Source organism: Artibeus jamaicensis, unplaced genomic scaffold, assembly GCF_021234435.1.
Source record: "Artibeus jamaicensis isolate MK-2021 breed Jamaican fruit bat unplaced genomic scaffold, CSHL_Jam_final scaffold_916, whole genome shotgun sequence".
NCBI classification, from domain to species: Eukaryota; Metazoa; Chordata; class Mammalia; order Chiroptera; family Phyllostomidae; genus Artibeus; species Artibeus jamaicensis.
This window is the reverse complement of record NW_026522059.1, coordinates 33822903-33835050: the sequence shown is the minus strand read 5'-3', so window position 1 is coordinate 33835050 and position 12148 is coordinate 33822903. Positions and strand designations below refer to the sequence as shown.

At 42.8% G+C, this 12148-nt stretch overlaps 1 protein-coding gene across 4 annotated transcripts in view; it reads right to left on the bottom strand.

Annotated features, from left to right (window-relative positions):
• Nucleotides 1–10494, bottom strand: part of RUNX1T1 (RUNX1 partner transcriptional co-repressor 1) — a 146910-nt gene extending 136416 nt beyond the window's left edge. For 2 of the 4 annotated variants that reach the window (XM_037140389.2, XM_037140391.2), the window contains exon 1: nucleotides 9948–10494. Coding sequence is in view for 2 of the 4 variants with exons in the window: in XM_037140391.2 (XP_036996286.1) it covers nucleotides 9948–9975 (28 nt within the window). In the remaining 2 variants the exon portion in view is untranslated. Of the gene's footprint in view, nucleotides 1–2266; nucleotides 2426–2585; nucleotides 2707–9947 lie in introns of those variants that run through there. The other 2 variants (XM_053661139.1, XM_037140390.2) reach the window with 2 other exon arrangements.
• Between the last annotated feature and the right edge of the window lie 1654 nt (nucleotides 10495–12148).

The window sequence follows — 12148 nt, the reverse complement described above, 5'->3', positions numbered from 1 at the left end:
GGCAAGAGATTGTCAAAAAAAAGATAATTGTCTTTTTTTATTTTTTGTCCTTTTTTTGTGCCTTTTTTTTGTTTTGTTTTTAAATAACCCACTCACATTAACAAAAGACTGCAGTGGCTTCCAAATTATAGGTTGTTATTTTTAGTGGAAGTAGTTCAATATTCATATTGGAGCAGATGCAGCAGTTTAACAAAACAGCTCTTCAAATCCTGCACAAATTGAAAACAGGAAAACTGATTGCATTTTCTCTTATCGCTTTCCTTTTCTGAATTGACACTTTTGGCCTTCTGAAAATTTACACATGGCTTTCATCTCAGAAGCACCTGCTGATCAAATAGAAACCTAACATTTTCATGAAAACGGTATAAAGCACCAGTTTTGTTCTAAACGCTGGGAAGGGCATCAGTTGCCTCCTTGATGGCAATAATTGCTGTGCATAAGGCATGTTCATAATAGTTTTACATTTTCATTAAACTTTTAAAAATATTATGTTTCTTCCTAGTTTTTTTGCACATTCCCTCTTTGTATAATTCACATTTCTTTGACTCTATGTCTGCCTCAGATTTAGTTTTATTATGCAAGACTAAGCAAAGTGTATAGAAGGGTGGATTACAGTAAAAAGATAACAAATACATGTCTTTCTGACTCTGCTTCAAATACACATGTATTTACCTTTACCTATTACTGTCTATGCATGCAGGGTGTGGCTAAAGGAGATGTACAGTTGTGAATAATCAGAACAGCTTATTCGTGCATTATTATTCATTGTTATTTTCCATATGAACAACTATATACCTGCTTTTGCCCAACCCTGTATATACATCCTATTTTTGTATCCCACCCACTAACGGAAAACAAGGAACAAAAAGGCAAAGTCAGTTCCCATTATGGAAGGGGACTTACACATTCTTTTATCAGACACAGATTTAGCAGGTGCCTGGGTGTTTGCGTACACTGAGCTGGGGAAGCACAGATGTCACCCACGCACAAACTGTGAACACTTCAATGAGGCGACCAACTTCTCACTGTACATACCTCCAGAGAAGATAAGGTCAATCCTGAAAATGGGTATTATACATAAAACATACAAGATTGGTAGCTAGGCTGCTTCTCAGATTTTTAAATAAAACTGTCCCACCCATTTTTCTATAACACCCAGTGCTGGGTAAAATTAAAGATGCTGCTAATACATGCTAGCTCTTAGTTTCTGAGCCAACAGAGCTCTAACCCTCCTGAAAGGTTCCATCCAGGCTGTCCACTCTGATTCTGTCTGGGCGGTAAGGTAACCTGAAGGCAGAAATGACACACAGTAATATATGTGCCACTCTGGCCAGTCGGTCTGCAAGTGTCAGTGTTTGACCATGCTCACTGAGGCAACGACAAACCTGAAATGTCAATATGTTCAGTCAATGGAAGTGAAATAATGGGACTCTATTGTCTTACCCAATGGATCTGTGTCAACAAGAAAACATACTCCCTCGCTTTGAACAAATTTTAATAAGGCAGGATCATATTTACCTATGAAAACACCTATCCTGACAAGGAATGGAGGCAAAACAATTCTTTTTTCCACTTTTATCCATTTTAATAACCTTCTAAAGTAAATGCTATAATTTTTTTTAAATACACTCATGAGTCAATAAAACATTTTTAAATCTCTTTTAAAACCAACTCCAAGGAAAAATTTTCATGATTCAAATCCAAAATACAGATGTACCTAACAGACTCCGAGTGACTTTTTTCCTCTAGACCAAGTTGAAACCATACTATTAAATACACTAATTTCATATTAAAAGTAGGCTTCATGTGCTTTTCTCATCCATTCAAGTCTGTTAGCATCAATTCATCACCCTTTGCAAAACAAGACACACAAAAATCAAACACCAATGATCGATTCCAAAAGCCTCTACCCTATTTTCTCAGTTTGTCAATCCTACAAATAAGGGGTAATGAAACTCCTGTTAAAATAAGGGAGGTGGTACTGAGAAGAGAAGGGGGTAGAGGTGAAGAGGAAATAAGACATTTAAGTCATTCAAATTTTGCCTAAGTTCTATGGACCTCCCTTGCACCAGAAGAGAAACTGTGTCACCTTAAAATAAAAATGAACTAATCAAGTTATTAAGCAGCTTTTTCTCTCCCCTCTTCATCTAAAGGCTTCAGTGTCCAGTCAATAAATAATCTATTGTTCTCCTTTATCAAGTCTCTAAACCTATTCAGACTGGCAAAACTAAACCCAATCAAAGATAAGGCTCTCTGGTAATCTCACCTTGGTGTGTCCAGTCTGGATAGCAGAGGTGATGGGAGATAGCGGCCAGGCCAGGGCTGAGGTCTCCTCCTCACCCATACAACAAAAGGCAGATTTCTCTTTCTCCCTCTGCTAATCTTTAAATGTAAATTCTCTCTGCCAGCTAAGAGGAGCGACAGATAACACGTTACATCTTCACTTCTCCTGTTCTTATCGACTTCTGAATCGTTTGGAGAGGGAGAGAGGGAAAGAGAAAATCAGCCTCCCGGTGCTCCCCCCCTGCTCCTTCCCACCCCTCCCACCTCCCCACTTGCCTCCCCTCCCTGTTCATGGAGATTACCTTCTGGCAAAGGAGAGCAAGAGAGGCTACGCAGCCGAGGCGGCACCCAGACCGTGGCTTTGTATTCATTAAACACACATCGGAGCTTATCAGAAGTAAAAGGCTTGTCAGGATGGCACATTGTGTGTGAGTGAGTGTGTGAGCGCAGGAGGGAGAGGAGAGAAGCCAACGTGCATCAGGGTGATTACAATATCAGCAGGGCCCAGATGGAGGCAGGAAAATAAACAGAGGGTGCGTGTAAGACAGAGCAGGAGAGAGAGGGAAAGTAGGAGAAGAGACACAGACTGGAAGGAAAAAAAACCCTGAAGAAATAATGGGTGTGGGGGGGGGGCAGGTCAGGCAGCCATATGGGGGGTGGTTAGTGGGGGTACCTTGGAAGTAGCCCACCGCTGGGTGAGAATGCAGGGCTGGGAGTCCCCTGCAGTCCCAAATCTGTCCCTACTCTGAGAAAAAAAAAAAGGCAGGAACTCAGACCAGCAAACTGAATTTCCCTGCTCCAGGGCTAGCCCGTGAACCTTTTGGAGGTTCTGTCAAGGTCAAAGGGAGATCAAGAGCTCTCTCACAGCAGAGCATAACAATGAGACATTCACCATCTTACCTGCATCCAAATAGCCCCGATTTGCAAAACAAACCTAGTTGAGTCCTCAGAGCAGTTGCACAGCCTTGCAGACCAACCTCAAGGGGAAGTTCTTATCCCTTTCTTTGCTGACCCCAACACTCCTAAATTATACACATACCCACCCCACCCCCACACACAAACCCACAACAGAGACGAATACAGGCAGATATAAACATCTTTCCTTGGGCTTTAACGTGTCCAAGCAGAAGACTTGTGCTGCCAGCATTCCTGTGATGAAAAAGGCCACTTGTGATTGGTAGCTACAGGTGACTCCTGTAGACATCTGCTCCACCTCCAGAAATTGTGTCGGGGAGGAGGTTCCTTGTGTGTACATCTCAGAGTGTATTTTGGAGGTGGGAATTTGAAATTGAGGCAATCAATCTCTGCTTGAGCTGCCTCACAGCTCTTCACCCACCCAGAGCCTAAGAATCAATCAGAGAACAAGCAGGGCTAATGCTGGCCCATCAGACCAGAATTCACCCTCCACCCCTTCAGAGTTAGGAGGGAGAGATACCTGGGTAGTAAGTAGTAGCCCCTTTTCATTTTTAAATGCAGACACCAGACAATCTGAGTATCTGATCACATCCTTAACTGAGTGCAGCTACTGTAGCAAAGGTTACTACTTTATTAGGGTGGGGGATAGTGTTTGGTTGTGTTAAGAGGCTCTCAGTGAAGTATGGAGGATGAGTTTAGAATAAAATAGCCAGTGAACTGTGTAGTTGCCCATGACACTTATAAAACAATTAATGCATGGGGTCTCAACATAAAGAGACAAAAAACGGTAGAGGTGAAGGGGGTAATGCTAGTGAGTAGGACAAGAACAACACACGAGTAAGGCAGTGGCCCCACGAGGAGACACATGTGAAGAAGTCCTTCAGAAAATGAGGAGGAACATTCTTTAATCAAACACTCCCCTCCAAAACACGTAACCAAAAAACAGTTTCAGGTGCAGTGGATTCATGACCCCCCAAGTGGATTCATGCTCCCACCCCAAGAAAAGACCAAAGGGAAGGTTGACAAGTAAGGCAAAGTGGAAAAAGCTGGGCAGAGGTGAGGGAAGGGCATGTGCGAACATCTCTGCCCTGAACGAGACACAGAAGGGATCCACCACAATCCTCCACTGGCCCAGTAACATGGAAAAGTGGGAGTGTTGAGAAGAGGACTAGGTCCTGCTTCTCCAAAACCTTCAAAAAATGACCATTTAAAAAGGTAGCATTTTAGCTCCCATAAAAGGTTACCTTTCACTTCTCTAGCTTTAGAAAATTGCATTCAGAGTAACCAAATCCAACCACACATACTTTCCCCTTTATTACATTTTAGTTAGAACAGTTTGGACAGACTCCATGCAAATGCCTATAAATCCCATGCTCCTCTAGCAAGAAAAAAGATACAATTTACGAATGCCCACTGGTTTTTCCATTGCATGTTCTTTGAAAAACTGCTATTTAAACAAAAAAAGAAAAAAACAATGCAGTACTTTCAAATCCAGGAAAGGCTTACATTTTTTTTTCTTTTGAAAGCATCCAAACACTGAAGACATGAAGAAAACTGTGCAAAAGCTAATTCGCCAGTATTCTTATTCTGTAGACAGACAATATTTCCATTACTACCTTGTTTGTTCATTGACTTTTGACTCACAGTTAAAGAAAAGATCAACCAATTCTCCAATGGGAAGAATTCATGACTCTTTTCCAAAGCAAATACTTTCCTGCAAAGCTTTCAATTTATTAAGAAAAAAAGCAATATAATAATCAAGAACTACCATCACAGAATAAGTGTACCACAGAAAGTGGTTTCTATAATCACAGCTGTCTCAAAGTCCAAGCTGGCAACTAGAAATCTTAATTGCAACTAGTTCTCTTCTTAATAATAGGTTACTTTCCTATAAAAGCAAGAAGTCCATCTGCCCTAGGCAGATAAGTTTTGAAGCATTAATGCAGATAAATATCTAGTTTCTTCTTTCTTCCTTTGAGTATGTGAATTCTAGTGTGCTATAATGTGAGAATTCCAACATATGACCATTACTGCACAATATCTCATTGCTCAGCTTGTCATTATTTCATTTGTAATTCTTATGTTAATTATGTTCATAATTACTATAAACAGATGTGGTAGACATCCATGTGACCTTTTATTGAGGCACAAATTCCTCACTTATTTTACTTTAATTTCTCATTTATGTTGAAACTGAGATGCGGGGGGGGGGGGAAGGCTTTCTAATTTTCTGATGTTTTACATACCTAAGTTAAAACCTACCTTCTACTTCATGTGCATTTCAAAATATTAGAATATTCTTAACATTTAAGCAGCTTTACAGCACATTTCTAAATTGCACCCTGAACCTCACTGCTCCCCACTCCCCACTACATGGTAGCTATAGATGCCAAACAAAGGCTAGCATCCGTCTCTAAGTTGTTTGTCTTTTTTTTTTTTTTTTAATACCAAAGGTTAATGCAGCAGAATTGTGATTCAAAAACAAGTGCCTAGCAGCTATGGAGCAATTTATTCACTCATAACTCAACCACCACCCTCTTTACATAAAACACATTTACAATAAAATCAGTATGGATTTCATTAGCTGAAAACCTCCTCAAATTTCATTTCTTTGGCCCTAATCTATAATTAGTGTGGACAGACAGGTGCAAACCCTTCTCTTCCACAGATGGCTCCTGGAAATGGTGCAAAGTAGCGCCTTCTGTTTAAACAACACAGAGATAACCTGCTCTGTCTTATCACTTACAATTACCTCCATTAAACTGGACTAATGTTTGCTTTAATAAAATGTTCACTGTTCTTTAAACATTATTTAGGAACTCTTGTATTAATGGCTGTAAAACAGTGAAGTTGGGAGGTATCTCTTTAGGTAATAATTTATGCTGGATAAAATGTTCCCAGTAATAGTTCACAAAGGTGTCTTAGTTGATTTAACATTTGACACTTCTTTTGCACAAGTAGGGTCAACTATAGTATCTTTAAAGGGCATTTTAGTGACAAACACTTTAACAAGCACAGTGAGAGACACTTACCATTTTCCTGAGCAGTAGAAGCCTGAAAGATTTAATTTTTTTCTTAGAAGATTTTAACTTGCTATTAGACTATGGAACTTAAAATCCTAGATTGTTCTCAAAACATATTTATGTTAACCTAATTTTATGTATTGAACGTCATATACATTATTCTGAAAGTTGTATGAGTTCACCCTTTTAAGGCACATGTAAAAAATTAACTATGAGTGTAAGTGCACTCTGTGAGTCCATGGTTAAAAATAGCTCTACTCCATAATAAATAACTTCTATAAAGCCAAAGATCACTTCTTCCTTCTTCTGCTATCAATAAAGTCTATGGAATGCTACATGATTCATAAGGTGTATATAAAACAAAGCACTTTCACTTGCCCAAACAGCAACAAATAAAATATCTTTTCCCATTGAACTTACATAACTTACAGTAATAGACTCTAGTAAAATGCAACTGAATCGGGGTGGTTTTTTTTTCACATGCAAATCCTGCAGGTGCCAATTTTTCAAACTGCTTCACTATGAAGGGCTATGTTGCCTGCATAAAACCTCAGTGAAGAAGGCTTTGCATTCAGTGCCTGTCAGCTGATGTTCATATCAAAGAAGTGAGAAACAGGATTTGACAGTGAAGAATGTCCTAAACTGACAGCCACTGACCAGCATTCCTATTGGAAGCATTGCTTTCTCGTGATCCCTTTTCAATGTATTTTTTAAAGTTTTTTTTTTATTTTGCTAAGCTTCTACCTCACAATAAAATAAATGATAATGGTACTTTACATTTGCGTACTTCTTTACAAATTTTGAAGTGCTCTTTTATCTGCAAATATTTAGACTCAAAGACGCAATGAAAGAGCTCATCATAGAATACCAGCATCAAGAGCAATATTTTACTTTTCTTTAGAAAGCAAAAACTGTAAAAATGATCAAAGGTGCTGTCCTGTAGCTGCAACCCATACTCTCCCATTTCCAGCAACTTGCAATTAATAGTGCAGTTTGCATTGTGTTGCAGAGTAGAATGCTTCTTAACAAAAAAGTCCTTAAAGATTATCTTAAAATCAAATGATTAGCAGGTATCAGTGAGTAACAGATGATCGTTAGGTAGGAACCCAGACACTGGAGAAACTACATATTCAAATGCTCCCACTCAGTGTTTGGCTTTTCAAACAAAGTGGCTGCTGTCTAACTGGTTTACTATAAAATTAGTGCTTAAACAAAGATTTCTAATATAAAGTTCTTCTCTTAGCATAATCTTAAAGTCAGTTTCCATGCACCCAGAATAAGCCTGATTCCTTGGTTATTTGGTTGGAATCTTGTCTTTTGAAAGAATAAATCAAGGAAATGACAAATGCTAAATATAAAGTATAAAGTAACTTTATACTTTATATAAAGTATAAAATATACTTTTTACATATAAAGTAACAACAGACTTCAACTTCAGCATCCATCCTGGGTGCAAAAAAAAAAAAACCAAAAGCCTGGATCAAACTGAGATTCCATGATTAACACTGGATAAGACGGTCAGACCTCCCTTAAAAAACAACATTCTGTAAAAGAAAGGAAAGTAAAAAGAAAAAGAAATCAGAGAGCCCCACCTATGTTATCTGAAAGCCCCCAGGATGTTAAAACTAGACTACATTTTAAAGCCAAACAAAGTAGGGACATCCATACAATTACGAGTTTGCGTCTGCTTATACACATCACAGCTGACATAAACACCCAGGTTGGGGCTATGCTGCTTTAAGAAACAATGGTGTCTGTCAACCTTTGCTAAGGAACTGTGTGACAGGAGAAACTGGGCAGGACAGAATACTCACATGGCCAAGGCAAAACGCTGCAATAAACTAAAAGGAGGCCCCCAACACTAACATACCATTTATCACAGAGAAGCCGGTCAATTTGTATTCTAGTGAGTGTGGACTCGCTGGGCACCGACCCAGTTCCACTCCATTCTATGTAAAGGCGGGGGAGGTATAATAATAAAAGCCACTGAGCACACTTAAAAAATGGTACAGATGTTTAAAAGGAGACTAGGAGGGGGAAAAAATCCTGTACAACAGATTTCAGTTCACACATAAGGTAGAAAGAAAATGCTTCGGTCAGCAACCCGACCTTTATCAGGGGATAAATCAATTTGCTGCAGCTGTGGACAGCCATTTATACACAGGCCCTGGGCAGATTAATTAAGGGAAGGGAAGTTACAAATTCGAGGGGGCTCAGAGTTGCATTAAGTATATGAAGTTGGTCTGCGGTGGTCTCTCCAGCTCTCCTAGTCTTCACAACCTCACCCTAGCCTTGGTGACTGGTCTACAACACCTCCTCCACGGGGAAAATTAGCTATTCCTTAAAGTGACATTTTGCAGATTCCCTCAAGAAGCAACAGCCAGGCTGGAGCACGGCTGGGATTGGAGGTGACCCAATCTTGAAGAAAAGCTATGCTCAACGGATTTCTCCATTATGCTCTGCAAGGAAAAAGGAGACCAAGGGCTGCAAGGCTCCCCAGACAAATCCTCCAAACTAAAGAGACGCAAGGGGTTGGGGGAGAGCTAATTTTAGTAAGTCTTGGTTCACATCCTATTTCCCATAATCATAGTACTCAAACTTTTCCAAGCGTTGACCGCCCGTACAAAAAAAAAAAAAAAAAGAAAGAAAGAAATATATATATAGATTTAAGCGCCTGGTGCCGAGATAACCGTATTTGCCTAAGGCGTCTAGTCCAGCGCTAAATCCGCCCCGGGAGATAGGTCTGGGTACGCCAACCACCCAGGTCTTTTCAGGTTTGCCAATAGAGCGCTGGGCAGCAGGGCCCGGCGCACTTCTCCACGGGTTCGCAGGCTTTACCAGACGGGTTTCTGGAAATTGCAAAAAATCCCCCGGACGCAGCTCCCCCTCTGGGCTCTTCCGGGAGGGAGCTGCGGAACCCTAGGCTCTGCTCCCGGCTCAGGGCAGGCGGGCACCGCGTCGGGGCTGGAGAGGGGAACACCCATAAGGGCCAGGGCGGCGGAGTCCCGAGTGCGCAGAGGTCAGGGCAGGAGCGACGCTGCCCACCAAACGCCTGCCCTGAAGCCCCGGACCGGTCCTGGCCGAGAGGTGCTCAGGTCCTGGCCGCCCACCGAGGGGCTTACCACTGCAGCGCCCCAAACGCCTAAAAGTAACAGGGAAGTTCTCAGACTGGTGCAGAGCGCCTGAATGCCGCTAAGAAGACCCCGACCCTAGTAGCAGCCGGGTCCCAAAGTTAAGATTCCACTCCCCTGCTTCTAGAGCTAAGTTTTCCACCATATAAACGAGCCTTTCCCTTCCAGATTTAAAAACAAAAAAACAAAACCCACGATGCGGGTTTAGGGCCACCTGACAAAACGCACCGTGGGCACTGGGACCAGAGGTTTTGTCGGGATGGGGGCGGGGGTCAGCCCACGAATGATCTTCCTGCTTACAAATCGTGACCATGGAGAGGAAAGAAAAAATACTGTTTAATGCCAGTGGGGGAAATCTAAGAGTGAAAGCTGCATCTTTGACTGTGACCCGTGAAGTTCAGTGTCATTGAAGACTGAAGGCATCCTCGATGTTCCTCTTTACCTGCTCCGTCCTCTTACCCTAGTTGATAAGTACAGCCTGAAGGCTCTTAGCCTAATAATCCAAATGAAGATGACGGCCATCAGAATAACAGTAATGGCCATGGGCCCGTCGCCGCCGCCCGCCCGCCACTCCAGCCCTCCCGCGGGCACTTACACTGCACAGGGTCGGAGAGTCCCACCATCCGCCACCGGCTCCGAGCTGCAAATAAAACTTCCCGTCGTCTCGGCCGGCCCGCGGGGCGAGGGGGCGAGGGCGCGGCGCCGCTTCCCTCGGGAGGCCAGAGTACCAGCGGCCACTCGCCCACGCGCGCTCACCACGAGGCCGCGGAGTGCCGCCGCCGAGCGCCTGCAGCCGCCAGGTACTGCTCACGGAGAGCTGCGGGGCAAAAAGCCCGGGGTCTGGGACGTCAGCCAAACGCAGCCTCCACGCAGACCCCAAGACTCGCAGAGCTCCGCTACCCTGCTCCCGCCTCCCTCCCTCCGTCACTCCCTCCCTCCGCTTTTCTGTTGTTGCTGCTGTGGCAGACAAATGTAATGTGGGGCGCGAGGACTGCCACTGTCACTGGCGGCGTCTGCGTCTGCCTCGCCCGCCCTTGCTCACTCTTGAGGAAGGCGACGCATTTATCTGCAGGGCGTCCGGGCGTCCGGGCGTCCGCCGGGAGCTGGAGCACCGCGCGCAGTGCGCGGAGAGCGCCCACACCAGGCCGGCTTCGGCGCGCGCCCGCGCCCTGGGCGCTGCGACCGCTTGCGGGGGAGGCGGCGGCGCGGCCCCTACCAGGTGCCTGGGGGAGGGTGCGCGCCAGCGAGTGGGGAGGTGGAAGAAGGAGACATCTGTGTCGTGCGAGGGTCACAGAGGTCAAGTATATGTTAACAATGGGCAGTCCTGGCTCGCTAGGGCGCGCGGGCGGGTGCGCGGGCGGCCTCCCTCCGGACCTCGCCTTCTTCGGTGCAGGCTGGACGTCGGGCTGGCTCCCTAAAGATGCCTTACCAGGCCGCCTGCTCTCCGGCGGCCCCGGTGCCCTGCAGTAACCCAAGACGACCACTTTCCCCGGCCATCTGGAGTGCTCCTGGCTGCTCTGCCTGTGTCACTGGCTGGAGAGACAGCTCTGCTAGAAATCAAGCCACTCTCAGATCTCCTCTCTAATCCCCTTCTGTTAGCTGATTTACAGACTCACTATTTGCTTTCGCATTAGATAATAGCCTTAGAGAAAACAGTTATCATTTTTTTTATCTTTGTTTTTCTACTTCTCCCATAGAATACCATTAAGAGGGTTCTCTTTCTATCCTACGTTTTTGTTGGATGTGTGCCCCTCCCCCACACGTTAATATCAATACTTCAGAAAAGGGGAGGGAGTCCCAGAGGACAAGATAGGGTGAAAGAATTCCAGATATTTCCAGAGTAAATAATCTCTCAGTGAACAAGACTGATAATATGTTTGTACAGAGTAAAAAAAAAAAAAGGGGGGGGAATGGACTTAAATAATAACGAAAATACTAATATATAGGTCAAATATCAGATAATGGCTTCCAATGATAAGTAAAATAAAAATCTTAAAGTTATGGAATGGTGCCACCACTGCAAATGTTATTATATTTAGTACAACAGTTTAAAATCCTGCTCTGAACCATGTTTTTTCCCAACTGGCTTAAATCAATGCAAAATGTCCCATGTGCATGTTTCCAAATCTCATCTTTACAAAGGAAAAAAATGCTTAAGACGAAATCACAGTCGGCCTGATGCAGTGGGAACTGATGAGCTGTTCGTGGATTTTAATTTTAAAAGTGCCTCTTCAAATATTTAATAGTGAGTAATATCCCGTCCCCCATCCTTTTAAACCCAGCTGGAGCTTCCAAGTCTGAAGTCTGTTCATACTCCACTAATTTTTAGCAATTCATTTCCAGAAAATGCTCATTGTACATTCTTCTCTCTCCTTGGGACATTTGACTAATGAATTATAATGGATTAATGAATTGTAATGTTAAGTCTTGGTATTTGATATTATGATGCAGTTAATTTGAATCTCAAATATTATCAAGTTGTACATCCATTTCTATACAAGTTTCTGTATGCACAGCTCACTTTTTGCTATCCTTGCAAATCTTTGTATTAATAATCTTCAAATAGAAAATTTTGTGTACACTACTATAACTCCTTTGTGTAGAAAATTGTGTCAAAGCAGTTTACTTATTTTTCTACAAAGAATCAAAAATATTTTGGTATTTTATTATCTTATTACTTGTATTATTTTTTTCTGTCCCCCAAATTGGAAGCCTGTAATTTGGATTCTGGAACTACACATTTATCCTTACTTTAAATTAATATAAGGATATTTGAATCAGGAATGATTCTCTTGA